This window comes from Passer domesticus, chromosome 8, assembly GCF_036417665.1.
Source record: "Passer domesticus isolate bPasDom1 chromosome 8, bPasDom1.hap1, whole genome shotgun sequence".
In the NCBI taxonomy this organism is placed as follows: domain Eukaryota; kingdom Metazoa; phylum Chordata; class Aves; order Passeriformes; family Passeridae; genus Passer; species Passer domesticus.
The window spans coordinates 26150273-26164641 of NC_087481.1; the positions used below are offsets into that span (position 1 = coordinate 26150273).

At 52.8% G+C, this 14369-nt stretch overlaps 2 protein-coding genes across 8 annotated transcripts in view; one reads left to right on the forward strand and one right to left on the reverse strand.

Moving 5' to 3' along the window:
• Positions 1 to 14369, reverse strand: part of LOC135306246 (protein ecdysoneless homolog) — a 101857-nt gene that overhangs the window by 67114 nt on the left and 20374 nt on the right. For 2 of the 7 annotated variants that reach the window (XR_010367052.1, XM_064429876.1), the window contains exons 4-6: positions 2230 to 2297; positions 1932 to 2152; positions 598 to 1430 (exon numbers count right to left, since the gene is read on the reverse strand). The exons of 4 other annotated variants lie outside the window; for them this stretch is intronic. Coding sequence is in view for 1 of the 3 variants with exons in the window: in XM_064429876.1 (XP_064285946.1) it covers positions 1221 to 1430; positions 1932 to 2152; positions 2230 to 2266 (468 nt within the window). In the remaining 2 variants the exon portion in view is untranslated. Of the gene's footprint in view, positions 1 to 597; positions 1431 to 1931; positions 2153 to 2229; positions 2298 to 12716 lie in introns of those variants that run through there. One more of the 7 variants, XR_010367053.1, reaches the window with a different exon arrangement.
• LOC135306237 (uncharacterized) lies at positions 7054 to 12576 on the forward strand. The gene is made up of 5 exons (XM_064429860.1): positions 7054 to 10728; positions 11108 to 11206; positions 11309 to 11496; positions 11695 to 11795; positions 11883 to 12576. Exons 1-5 carry the CDS (start codon positions 10020 to 10022, stop codon positions 11998 to 12000), a joined length of 1215 nt encoding a protein of 404 aa, XP_064285930.1. The 5' UTR covers positions 7054 to 10019; the 3' UTR covers positions 12001 to 12576.

Consider the following 14369-nt stretch of genomic DNA (forward strand, 5'->3'; position numbering starts at 1 on the left):
AATTAAAACACCTCGTTTTTTTTTAACCCCATTTTCCCACCATAGATTTGTCTGAGTCTCTCACCTCTCATCACTCCAAATTCCTTGAAATTTGGCAAAACTTTCTTTAGAACTTCCCAGCTCTTGCTGTCCATCTCTAATCCCTGTCCAACCTGCCAGTGCTCTCCCTGAACTGCTGACAAAGTAAATTACACAACATCAGTGGAGGACAACTGATTAATTGCTGAATGAAAAAGAAATAAAGAGAAATCAAGAAGCTGATTTGGACCCAGCAGGACTGCAGTGCTGGTGTCTGTGTATCAACAATGTCTATGTATTTGATTTCAAATTTATCTTGTTAAACTAAAGGTGTCATATTTAAAATAGATTTTTCATTCTACATGAAAGCAACGTGCTGCATGCCTTCCAGCCACATTTCCACTGAAGAAAAACCCCAAACTGTTCAGCCTGGGCTCACATACAGCTACTGCTGGTATGACACCAACACTCAACAATAATGGAATTCATCCAGAAAATGAACAGTTCTGAAAATGCTTTCACTCCAAGAACTGATAGTGCACTGAGGAAGTTATGCATACCTCCAAAAAAAAGCAGTAATCAAGTTGTGTTTCTGTTTTTACTGAAATAAATTTTAAAAACACTTCTGGCCAATATTGACACATTTGATCCAATGACTCTTCAAATCCTTGTGCTTAATAAGGAACAGTCTCTTACAGAATTGTCAGAAGTTCTTACAATGCAGCATCGTGCTCTGGGGAAGGATTAAATGTCTGCCCAACATTTCACCAGCATTCCCTAATCCCTGAGACTCTTCCTGCAAATCCCTGAAGGCAGCAGCATTTTCAGAACAAGAACTGCTTCCAGATATTGAACCCACTTAGCAATGGGTAAAAGGACATTTTAGAAATGTGGTAAAGTGGATCACGGATTGGGATAATGGAAGAGAGATTTTGGAATAAAAGAAAACCTCATTTGAGTCATTCATTCAACATCATTTTTCAGTTTTCTGAAATTGTGTCAGCCCTAGGAAAATCTAATTTCCACCCAAGACTGTGTCCAAACAGAAACCTTTTTCAGGTCAATTCACTCTGCTGAAGTGACAAATAATGAACAGAATGCTCCAAATGAAAACCTTTGGCCTCTTCTTCCACATCCAGCTTGTCTGTGTGTGCTTCATCTCCCCAGCAGCCAGGTCTTGTCCAAAGGCTCTCCCTGTGTGCTCAGCTGCCAGGGAGCTCTGTGTTCTCAGGTAAATTCACCCCCAGGCTCTGTAAAATGTTCGAGGTGGGTCCTGCCAGGCCAGCCTGGGCACTGTAGGACTCGAGCAGGTTTGCCACCAGGTTCATGTCCACATCCACGGGTGCCAGCTCAGCCTCAGCTCCACAATCAGGGCCAGCACTCTCAGATGTGGCTGCTCCAACAGAACTTGCCTGCAGCGAGTACAAAGAGAAAGGTTTATCAAAGTGCATGAGCAGATTTAAGAGAAAAAAGGCAAACCACAGGAGAAAAGAAACAACAATTCTGCAGCCAACAATTCCAGTACACTCCTGAGTCTTGACAGACAGGAATTCAGCCACCAAGCGCTCTCACCAGCTAAAAATCACTACTGTCCATTATCCAGATCAAGTTCCAAGAGAAGGAAAGAAAGTGTTGCCGAGTCCTGGCTCAGCCTCCCATGGGAGAAAACTACTACAGGAACTCACAAGTGAAGCTGCAGCTGCTTGCCCCACTACTGAAACCAGGGAAATGGAACTAAGCCTTGGAAAAGATGGGCAAATTCAAGCTTAGGGAGGCTTTAGTTTGAAATCAAAGGTATCGTGGTGCAGGTCCACACAATGGGAAGGTTCTGATCCCATTACTCAGAATGGCCACTTGCAGCACCTTTCCTGCTTGGAAATGACTGCTGCAATCCGAGCTCAAGGCACACTCACCCCTCTCTTGTGGCTGGTGAAACTTTTGCCAACATTGGTCTGTGCCAGCTCACGGTCCATCTCCTTCATGTACGCCTTGAGACTGCCCACGAGCTCCTCAGGAGACACCTTCTGCTCCTGCCTTTGGTTCCCAGCATCCAGGGCTTCATCATCCTCATCTGAGAAACCAAACTCCTCCTCTTCATCCACATCATCAGAATCCAGCTCCTCCGAGTCTGCCCCTGGACATTATTTTGTGTCAGTACAGCAGCAAAGAAATCAGTGCAGGGATTTATTTCAAATAAAGAGACAATCTCACCTAAAATTCTGTCCAGGGCTTTTGTAAAAGAATCCATGTCAAAGGTAACATGGGATTCATCAGATGACCTGAAACAGAAAAATATTGTTAAATAAGTAAAGCTTTTATGCTTGCATAAGCCTGACACAGGCACAAGCCATATTGGTTTCTCTCCGGCCAAGACTGAAGTTGGGACATTTGAACTTAAAAGTACTCAGAAGTTTGAAGCCTGTATGGATTAGACATGGAACACTGAGTGGAAGAATCCTTGGCATAAAACAGAAAAATTCTGAAGACCACCAAATCACACTGAGTGCCAGAGAGCAGCTCAGCTGGCAGCACTTGGACCTGCACCAGTGTCAGAGTGGTCCCAGGCTGATTTACAGCAAGTACATGTTCACTGCCCTGGCTCTGCTTCAGGCCCTGCTCAGCACAGCACCTTCAAACTCTGATTCTCTGCATCCCAGAATCAACCCCAGGGCTGCAGCAGAGTGCAACATTCTACACCAGACCCACAAAAGTGCCACAAGCTGCAGCCAGTTTGCTTCTCCTTCAGCTTAAATTCAGTGGGGGTTTTTGGTTGTTTTTATTTTGTTTGTTTGTTTTTGTTTGTTTTTAAGTATCCTTAGAGATGCTACAAGTGAAAGAAGAGAACAGAAATAGGCTGGAGCACCACTGGCACAGTAAATGGAACTTTACTCTTCCTCTTCTGCTTTTAAAAATATATGTAGATATCATGAACTTTAAAACTTTGTGGTTTGGGACAAACACTCTTTCTTCCCTTCCTTTGGAAGAGATATGCAAGTCCTGAGACCCTGGGCCAATGCTCCCTGCATTTTATTGATGTTTTTACAATTAAACGAGGGGCGGATGAGATTGACAAGCAAGACACAACTCAGGGTCCTTGGGCAGCAGCCTCCAAACTCTTTGGGTGATGCAGAGAGCAGTGGGTGTGAAGACTGCTTTCCAGTGCGAGATCAATCCATGATAACCTGCTCACTGACACCAAAGTCACTTCTCATTGGCCACTTGTTATTCCCGGAGTGCAGGAGCTGCAGTGTTTGCCAAAGCCTGGGCAGAGCGATGGAGAACTTTCCTGTCAGATTTCTCCTTCTCTTCCTGTGCCAGCAGGAGAAACCCATCCTGGTTAAGGGTTTTGTGCTGTGTGACAGTGTGCAGCTCAGAGCTCAAGCAGTGCCCAGGAGCATTAATTATTGAATCTGCAGTGCCCCCTCAGCCGTGTGAGCTCGGAGCAGGCGCTGGGAAGTGGGGCCATCCCAATTTCGGGCAGTGGGACTCGGAGCTGGAGCGGTTTGGAGTCAGCACCGGAGCCTGAGCTGCCTCTGTGCTCAGAGAGGGGAGAGCCCTTCCTCTGCAGGGAATGCTTTTCCACTCGGGATTTCTCTCCTGGCAGCACCAGCCTTGCCTCTTCCAGAGCAGAGCACTCTGTGCCCCAGTGCTTTGCTGCTGGGAGCACTGGGAGAGATCCTGGAACACTGGGAGGGAACTGGGAGCACAGGGAATGGCAGGAGGGAACTGGGAGGGATGGTGGAAGCAGCGGGAGTGAGCAAGAAGGAGCACTGGGAGGATCTCAGGAGCCCTGGGCAGGAATGGTGCTCCCAGTTCCTGCCCAGGGCTCTCCCCATCCCTGCCGGGGCTTGCCAGGAAGAGGGACACTGGCAGGGAACTGGGAGGGAAGTGCTCAGCACTCTGCAAGGTGCAGCAGCCCCAGGGGTGAGCAGGGAGGAGGGGGAAGTGCCCCCAGTCCCTCCCCAGTGCCCCCAAAAAAGGAGGCATTACGGGGAGAAAGGGGATTTAAATGCAGGGGGAAAGATTTTCTGTAATTGTGTTTGATCTGGGGAGGATCCCCATTCACCTGGGATTTGAAGGGTCTCAGTTGAAGGAAAACACACCTTTTCATCATTTTGGGTGCCTCTCTTGGCAGGCAATCACTGTTTTTCATTATTTTCATGTTTAAACAGAAGGAGAAAACCTTTATGGTGCAGTTTGAATTGAGGGAAAGAGCCCCATTTTCATCATCTTAAGGTTCAAACTGAGAGCAAACACTGCTGTGCCTGCTCTGAAAGGGCTTCCCTTGAGAGGAACCCCTTGATGAGCCTTTGTAAGAGTGCCATCGAGGGGACCCTCCATTTGAAGGGACCTTCACAAGTGAAAAAGTTGTCCAAAAGCCCCCAGAATGGTCTTTCTTGAAGGAAATTAAAGAGGGGGAACTGCACTTCTCATTTTATATGTCTAAATTGAGGAAAATCCCCCTTGATTCACGTTGTATTCGGGATTAAACTGAGAGGAGACTGTCCTTATGCATCATGTAGGGCTCTAAATCGAGAGGGAAGCTCCGTTCTCCCCTCGATTCAGGGCTTTGACCTGGCGACAAGAGGGAGTTTCCCCTGGTTGAATTCCCGCAGCAGCTGGAACAGAAGGGCGAGGATGGGCTGGCGCTGCCGCGGCACTCAGGCGGTCCCTGGCACGGCAAACCCGCCCGGCACCGAGCGATGCCGCCGGACGCCCGGCACGGCCCGTGCCCGCCCGCCGGAGCCGGCAGCGCTGGGAGCTCCATGGAGCAGCTCAGCCCCGCTCCGCGCTCGGCCCTGCGAGCCCGGCACGGAGCGGGGGCTGCGGGCACATCCCCGTGCTGGGCAGAGCCGCTGCTCGGCCGGGCATCCTTCATCCCCTCGGGCAGCGGCCAGGGGCCGAGGGCACAGTCCTGCTGCCGAGGCTGGACCTGCTGCTTCGCCTCTCGTTCTCTTGCCATGATCGCTTTGATAAGAAATTCCAAGAATTCCCCCCGGTCGTGTCCCTTATTGCGGTGACCGGGGAGTGATCTCTCCCTGGCCTTTCCCGACCCTCGAGCCTTCCCTGCTGTGTTCTGTTGCCTGCCCAGGGGCAGCAGGAGGGGCACAGAGCGGCTGTGCTGGCACCGGGCACCTGGCCTGGCCCAAGAACCCCCGCGGTAATTCACTGCTCAGAGCCCCAGGAGCTCCTTCCCAGGGGCTGCCGTTCTTCACCGGCTCCAACAAAGTGGGGCCGTTTTTCTTAGCGAGGTTTTTGCCGGACAGGAATGACCTGACTGCTCCCCTCGCGTGGTTTCTGCTTCTGAATGTGCCTCTGGCTCCCAATATGGGGCCGCGAGTCACTGTCATACAAGAAAAAAACTAACACGGTGATTTCCATGACGCGCCCTGGCCTTCGCTCCCTTCCCGCCCCTCGCTGGTTTCCCTCACGCTGATTGCTCAGAGCGGCCCAAAGCCGCTCCCACATCGGCTCCGCCCTGCGGCAGCAACTCCCTTGCCCGCGGAGTCCGATTCGGACGCCGGCGGCGGCAACAACATCTCGAGCGCCGGCAGTCTGTCCTGCGACACCAGCGGCAGTGCCCACTTTGTCTGGCCGGGAGCGGAGCGGGAGCTCGGCGGCCCCAGCCCAGGTGGGACCCGCGGTCGGTGCTGCCCCAGCCCAGGGCTCGCTGCGGGCGGAGGGGCCGCGCTGAGGGGCACGGGGGGTTCTGGCGAGTTCCTTGTGGCGGCTGCCCCCGTGTCCCCCCTGCGCTGGGATGGCCGAGGGAGCGGCTGCCCGCGGTCTCCTCCGTGCCCGGATGGCCGGGCTGGAGCCGGGGCCGCGGCAGCGCTGCCTCATCCCGGCTGCTCCGGCTGGGACGGAGGCGGCTGCTCCGTGCCCGGGGCAGCTCCCGGCCGTGCGGCACCGGGCTCGGGGCCGCTGCCCCGAGGGCCGGGAGGTGTCCGTGCCCGGCTCGGGGCTGGCCCGGCGTGAACTTGAAGGTGCCTGGGAGCCCAAAGCGCTGCGGGCGCCGAGCGGGGGCAGAAAGCGCCGCATCCTGCCTGCTCCGGGGCCGAGGCTTCTCGGCGCTGCCTCTGTGCCAGGAGCCGCTCCGTGCTCCGGGCAGGGAGCCCCAGCGGCCGTGCCGGACGCGATAGAACTTAGTGCCAGCCTTGTCCTGCCTCCTCGTTTCTTTTCGAATCTGAAGAGGCCTCAGCTGCCTCCCGTTTTCCTTCCTCTCTCACCTTCTAGGTCCTGTTTCCCACACCTTGTTCTTTCCTTTTAAAACCCTTGATAATAACCCGTTCCCCACTTAAGGCTTTGTTGGATCCTTGTTTTTCTGCCTTCTGGCTGCTGTGGGTGAAGGTCTGGCTTTGAGGAGCACACCCTGCTCCCTCTGCTCCAGAAACCAGCCTTGCAGTTATCCCAATCTCCTGCTGCTGCTGGGGGCTTCCTTAGGCCCTTGCTGAAATGAAAAACATCCAGGCAGGTTTTCCTTTCTTCAGATTAGAATGGTTTCTGCAATTCCTTGAGCTGTCAGCATGATAGTGAAATACCCACTGTGCGAATGAAGGTTTTCCCCCTCTTTCCCCAACTCCAGGCTCCGTCCTCTCCCATACTTTGTCATCTCAACACCTGCTAAGGAAACCTTTCTAATCCTGTCAATTGACAATTAAACCGCTCTTTAATTCAGGTTTAAAATAGGTTTTAAAGTCAGGCTATCTCCATGGTATTGATTTGCATTTTTTATGAAGTTGTTGGTACTTAACAGGCTCTGTGCTGCTTTGAAGCCTTTATCCAAGGCTCAAAGAATGACCCTGGCAGGGAGTGCAGGAGCGTTGTGCACTCCTTGTTTAGAAATGGAGTGCATTAAACCAGGTTCCCATAAAAGCTATCTTGAGTGTTTTCTATTTCTTTTTTGTTGTTGTTGTTGTTGTTGTTGTTGTTTGTTTGGGTTTTTTGTTGTATTTTTTTGTTTGTTTGTTTTTGTTTTTTCATTTAGAGTATACCTATTTTAAAGTATTGTAGAAATAAAAGAAGAGAAGAGAAATAGGCTGGAGCGCCACTGGCACAGTGATTGATATTTTATTCTTCCACTTCTCCTTTTAAAAATATATGTGGATAACATGAACTTTTAAACTCTGTGGTTTGGGACAAACACTCTTTCTTCCCTTCCTTTGGAAGAGATATGCAAGTCCTGAGACCCTGGGCCAATGCTCCCTGCATTTTATTGATGTTTTTACAATTAAACAAGGGGCAGATGAGATTGACAAGCAAGACACAACTCAGGAGCTGCTGGGCAGCAGCCTCCAAACTCTTTGGGTGATGCAGAGAGCAGTGGGTGTGAAGACTGCTTTCCAGTGCGAGATTAATGCATGATAACCTGCTCACTGACACCAAAGTCACTTCTCATCGGCCACTTGTTATTCCCGAAGTGCAGGAGCTGCAGTGTTTGCCAAAGCCTGGGCAGAACGATGGAGAACATTCCTGTCAGATTTCTCCTTCTCTTCCTGTGCCAGCAGGAGAAACCCATCCTGGTTAAGGGTTTTGTGCTGTGTGACAGTGTGCAGCTCAGAGCTCAAGCAGTGCCCAGGAGCATTAATTATTGAATCTGCAGTGCCCCCTCAGCCGTGTGAGCTCGGAGCAGGGCGCTGGGAAGTGGGGCCATCCCAATTTCGGGCAGCGGGACTCGGAGCTGGAGCGGTTTGGAGTCAGCACCGGAGCCTGAGCTGCCTCTGTGCTCAGAGAGGGGAGAGCCCTTCCTCTGCAGGGAATGCTTTTCCACTCGGGATTTCTCTCCTGGCAGCTCCAGTCTCGCCTCTTCCAGAGCAGAGCACGCTGTGCCCCAGTGCTTTGCTGCTGGGAGCACTGGGAGAGATCCTGGAACACTGGGAGGGAACTGGGAGCACAGGGAATGCCAGGAGGGAACTGGGAGGGATGGTGGAAGCAGCGGGAGTGAGCAAGAAGGAGCACTGGGAGGATCTCAGGAGCCCTGGGCAGGAATGGTGCTCCCAGTTCCTGCCCAGGGCTCTCCCCATCCCTGCCGGGGCTTGCCAGGAAGAGGGACACTGGCAGGGAACGGGGAGGGAAGTGCTCAGCACTCTGCAAGGTGCAGCAGCCCCAGGGGTGAGCAGGGAGGAGGGGGAAGTGCCTCCAGTCCTCCCTTGTGCCCCCAAAAATGGGGGGTGACGAGGAGAAAAGGGATTTAAATGGAGGAGGGAAAGCTTTTCTGTAATTGTGTTTGAACTGGGGAGGATCCCCATGCAGGTGTTATTTGAAGGGTCTCAGTTGAAGGAAAACACACCTTTTTCATTATTTTGGGTGCCTCCCTTGGCAGGCAATCACTGCTTGCCATGATTTCCATGTTTAAATGGAAGGAGAAAACCTTTATCATCCTGCATGAATTGAGGGAAAGAGCCCCATTTTCATCATTGTCAGGTTCAAACTGAGGGCAAACCCCGCTGTGCCTGCTCTGAAAGTGCTTCCCTTGAGAGGAACCCCTTGATGAGCCATTGTAAGAGTGCCATCGAGGGGACCCTCCATCTCAAGGGACCTTCACTAATGGAAAAGATGTGGAAAAGCTCCCAGAATGGTCTTTCTTGAGGGCAACTGCATTTTCCCTCTGTTTTGGAGGCTAAATTGAGGGAAATCCCCTTCTGTGAGAATACCTGGGGCAGTGACTGATTGCCACAGAGCAGGAGCAGCCCTGCCCTCAGCAGCTCACAGCCCTGCCCCACAAGGATGTGTCACAGAAGGGTTGGTAAAGACCACAGGAGCCTCAGCTCAGGTGAGGCTTTCCACAGAGCCCAGAGATCTTATCCTGGAACTCTGAAAGCACAGGAGAATCAGGAGCCAGCCCTGGCTCAAGGCACAGCAACCCTGCTGAAACAAGAGAAGGGAGCAAAGGCTGAGGAGGCAGGGCAGGAACGGCTGCAGAGCCTGTTCAAAGAGAGGCATCTGCAGCTGGAGAACAGAACAGAGATCCCAGAGCGGCACGTGTCTGTGAGAGTTACACAGAGATGTGTCAAAGTTTGTGAAAAGCCACTTATAAACAAGGTCATGACATCTTATGAACAATGCCTGTTCTAAAAATCAGTGAATTCACATGATGGAACCAATACATCAGCAGTGACTGCCTCAGGAATTTGAGACAATGTTCTTCCAGCATTCAGCTTTTGAAAGTTCAGTAATAATAACAACAGTTGTAACTGTAATAGGATAGAAAAAGGGATATTTCCAGTGCTGGGTGCTCCAGGTAAACCGCCAAAGAACACACCAGGCTATACAGGCAACGTTATATTTATACTATATATTGCGGAGGTCCATGCCTGTTCTTGTATTTCATGCCTTATTCAAACATTCTTTCGAACTTTCTGATGTTGTGGGAACTCTTGTCTGACTTCTTCACACTCTAATCTGCATGACATCCTGGGTGTCAGGTCAATATGTTTTATTTTTTCTTGTGTCTCCATCTTGCTGTTTCACATACTCTGATAAGAATGTTTTCCGTAGTTAGATGTTAGACGTTTAGTATGTTCCCCTTAACTTTAACATGGTATTCTCTAATTGTCCTCCGGTGCTCTGGTTTGTGTCACCATTATTGTATCTCTTGGACAGCCTAGTCAATGGATGGCCTTACACTGTTTTTAGTTACACAAAAGCCTTTTTCACATCTGATGTTTTGCTCAGATCTATAATGCAGTACATTCACCACACTATTATTTCCATAAGTGATACATAGATGTTATATACTTTACACTACTATGTCTATGAGCAATACAGTGCATACTTAAGCTGATGGATTATATTATACTAGCATCCAGCTAGAAAGAGTTATAATTGATACTATATCGAAATAGGTATAATCGCTAACAACATGCATGGGCTAATAGGTAAATGTGAAAGCCAAAGTTACCTGGTCGTTTTTCACCCGGGCAGGGCAGGGAGCCCCAGCGGCCGTGCCGGCTGAGCTCGGTGTCGCCGGGCTGCCAGGCGCCGGGGCAGGGAATGCGGGGACAATGGCGAGCAGCCGGCGCTGCTGGCTCCTGTCCCTCGGCAGGCGCACTCGGAGCCGCAGCTGCCCCGGGCCAGCAGCAGGCGGCAGCTCGCAGCGCTGTCAGCGCCTGTCCCGGCACGGAGCTGGGCTGCAGCGGCTGCGGAGCCCCCGGGCCGGGGCTGCGGGCACCGCGCAGCTCCCGCAGGCTGCGCTTGTCTCCGCAGCTGCTGCCGCAGCTCTGGGCAGCGGGGACAGCGCAGCCAGAGCTGGCAGCGCCCTCCTGAGCCTCGGGCTGCCGCAGGGCCGGCACCAGCAGCGACCTCTCTGCGTGTCCCTTGCAGGGTGCCAGCAGCGCGGCTGCAAAGCTGCTCCCGAGGCCGAGCTCCCAAAGGATCTGTCAGCACTCCTGATGGGTCGGCAGCAAGGTGCTGATTGTTCCAGGCAGAGAGATGCCGGCTGTGAGCAGGAGGAGAGTGAATTGTGCTCCATTCATGGAGTTCTGAATGAGCCCCAGCATCTCCAGGAGGGACCAGCAGCCGGGGTTCCACACTCGCCTGGGGCACAAGAAGCCACTTGGCATCAGCAGGGGGCTGCCACTTGTGAGCGAGCAGTGAGGGAAGATGTGGAGAATGGATTCTGCACCAGGGATGGGAGTGTGAGGAAACCCCTGGATCCCCAGGGCACATCAGCAACCGGCAATGAACACAAATGGAACCTCAGAAGATTGCTGGGTGAGTGCAGGGCCACCCCTGGGGCCTCTAGGGAGGGGCCAGTGTCCCCTGCCAAGGCCAGGGCTGGCAGGTGTGTGGCTGTTTCCCGAGGTCTGGAAGAGGCCTGGTGCTCTGCTGGGCCCCAGCAGTGGCTGGAAGCAGCAGCCCCAGCTGCCCCCAAGGCTGTGCAGTTCTGCTGCTGCAGCCCGTCCCCAGAGCTGTGTCCCTGGCTGTCCCCAGAGCTGTGTCCCTGGCTGTGGCCAGGCTCTTGGCTCTCTGGCTGCCAGCTGAGTGAGGGCCACACGGGCTGAGGGGTCCCTGCTGTGCTCCCTGGCCATGGGCTGAGCAGATTGCAGGGCCGGCTCTGCTTCTGGCAGCCAGCAGCTCTTTCCTGCTCCAGGTGAATGGTTCAGGAGCCATCCCGTGGGCACGGCGCTGCTGATTCTGCTGCTCCTGGTGCTGCTGCTGGCTTTGGGGGTGGCCTTGGCTGTGCTGGCAGGTAAGAGAGGGGCAGCAGCCTGGGCCCAGCCCCTCGGGGCAGAGCGGGCTCCCTGCTCCCTGCAGAGGGGAATCCTCACACCTTCTCCTCTTCCCCCTGCAGCAGCAGCAGCACAGGTTCCAGTGACACCTGCCACTCCGCTGTTGGTTCTGGGCTGTCCCCGTGGCTGGGTTGGCTACAATGGGGTCTGCTACTACATGTCAAGGGATCACAGCAGCTGGGAGCAGGCTGAGGAACGGTGCTCGGAGCTCGGGGCCTCCCTGGCCATTCTGAAGGATGAGGAGGCCATGGTGAGTGAGGGGCTCGGGCGGTGTGGGGTGGCTGAGGGCAGCCTGGGGGTGCTCCTGGGCCGGGCTCGGTGCTCGTGGGGCCGGGGCTGCAGCCCTGGGCCGGGGCCTTGCAGGGAAGGAGCCCCGGCGGGCGGGGGCAGCCCCGGGCACGGGTCCCCCCGAGGGCCGGGGCAGCTCCCACTCCTCTCTCCTGGGCAGGGTTTGCTCTTCCGCCTCCGCGGGAACGGCGATTACTGGCTCGGGCTGCGCAGACGGGGCGAGCGCCTGCACTGGGGGGACGGCAGCAGCTACAGCTCCCGGTGAGTGCCGGGGAGCCGGGCAGGGCCTGGGGCACAGGGCACAAGGTATTCCCCTGGCAGCCAGCCTGCCTCTGCTCCTCCCTGCAGGGTTCCTGTCCTCGGCAATTCCGACTGTGTGTACCTGGCTGACGGGGAGAGATTCAGGAGTGAGTTCTGCTCAAACGAGCGGCCGTATGTCTGCAGCAGGGCCCAGGCTCCCCTGTAACAGGGGCTGCAGAAAGGACCTTCTCCACGCTGGGCAGTGCCAGCTTCACCTCTCAGCCCAGCCCAGGGCTGTCCTTGCTCAGCTGCACCCTGTGCCTTGCCCTCGCTCTCAGGGTCACCTCAGTGCCTCTTCATCCATGCCCAGTGCCAGCGCTGGGCTGGGTGTGCAAAGGAAAAGGCTCTGCAATCCATCCTGCCTCCGATGCTGCCTGGAGTGACTGCATTGCCCTCATCATGTGTGGGAAATACGGCTCACTATTTACACTTTTTTGGAATGTTTTTAGGAGAAAAAATGTACTAAAACCAGCACTGTGCTGCTGGGGTATTTGCCCACATAAGTTAATTTAAACTGTGTTGTCTACATATTGTTGTATTATAGGGGGCGCATCCATATTTTTAATCGTTACATAATATATAATTCCTTTGAGTTTACATGTTCTTTTGTTTGGTTTTCACTTTTGACATGTCTTCCTGCCATCTTGCCTATTAAGATAATATATTTTATTTTTGTTGTGGTTCTATCTTGTTTATGTTCACTCCTTGGAAATGGGGATCCATAAATCATTCTCTTTTTTCAGTTCTCTGTTTTTAGTTTCTGTTACCTTCTCTTTCACATAAGACAGTCCCTAAATGTGGAAAATCACTTAATTATGTTACACCCTTTTCTGAGTAAGTTACATGGAGAAATCATTCCAACATTTCAGAGTCTCTATTATGCTTCGGTCTGAGATAGTATCTATTATATCCATGTTTATAAAAGCTATAGGGTGCATACATTAGATTGATTAAAGTGACAGATTATACTACATCTAAAGCAGTAAGTACAAATTGCACTAGATCAGGATTTTTGTAGTCAATAATGACCTGCAAAACAAAAGTTAGTACATCAATGTGAAAGCCAATACCTATATTTGTTTTTAATAACATTATACAATAAGCTCAATTGGGAAATCCAAATCGCCCTGGGCTCTTGGAAATCATCACAAAGTGGCCTGAAGGGGAGACTTTTGGACTGTCCATGGAAGATGTTAGAAAGGACCCTCACTTTAAAAATTTTACAGGCTTTTTAATCCTTAACCAAAAAATACAACAATGGACAGAATAAGGAAAAATGACAGCACTGGGGGTCTCTGTGACTCTCAGCCACGTGCTTGTTTACAAAATGGATGCTCTGCCTTTTATACCCTCAGCCCCTCCCAAAGTTTTGTCTCTCAGCTCCTTCTGGAGGGAGGGAATTGGTGATAAAGCCGAGGAAGGGAGGAGAGTGTGGAGAAGGTGCTTTTTTAGATTTTGGCAAACTTCTCGTTTCCTTGCTCTGATTTGTTTGATAATGAATTCAATTAAAATTGTCCCTGCAGCCCTTTAGTGTGTGGCTGAAGTAAAGCCCATGGGAACTGCATACAACACACCCCTCCTGCCTTCCATTCATCTCCTGCTCTCCGTGGCTGGAGCGTGTGGCTGCATGTGCCCGTGTCGCTGTGCCCAGAGCTGTGCCCAGCACCCCCCGTGCCCCGTGCACAGCAGCACGTGTGCTCTCAGCCCTGGCACAGCAGCAAACACCCGCGCACAGCCGGGCACGGCGGCGCGCTCGGGCCCAGCTCTCGGGCACAGCTCTCCTGGCCCCCACGCCCCCGGGGCTCTCTCCCCCTGGGATCCCGACACGGTGGGCACGGGGACATCGTGGCACCCTTTAGAGAGCCCCTCTGTGCCCTGGGCTGGGGACACACCGGCCTGTCCTAAAGGAAAGCTCAAAGAGACCACGCTGGGCTCTTGCTTCTTGCCTCTCGCCCTGCAGGGCCGCGCTGAGCTCGTTTTGCTGCCCTGTGCTCCCCAGGAGCCCGAGCAGCTCCAAGGAGAGGACTGCAAAGATTGCTGGAGGGTCACTGCTGTGCACGGCACACGTGGCATTTTTCACCCCTCCCATCACCATGGGCTGTGGGGCAGGAGCTGACAGCAGCCTGAGCCCAGTGCCCGAGCAGCCTGTGCTCTGCCAAGGGCACCTTCCACTCCTCCCCTGAGGGGGAACGTGTGGCCTCTGCTGCTGTGGAGGGCAGCTCACCGTCCCTGGGACAGGTGAGGAAAGCTCCAGGCCTCTCTGCAGCGGGGACAGTGGCTGTCAAACAAAGGTTTTTATCAAGATTTCATCTCAGACTGAAAGGGAGAAAGGTGTTATGCATGGAAATTTGAGTGGAAAACAACTGCAATTTCTAATAAAGAATCCTGATCCATGTAAGGTCTCCTGTTTTCTAAAGAATTTTCAGTTCAGTGTCATGGTTTGACGCTGGTGCAATGCCAGCGCTCCAATGAGAATATACTCTGCCCAGTGGCTGCTGTGAGATGTGACTGGAAATAGAGCAAAGCAGGCTCCAG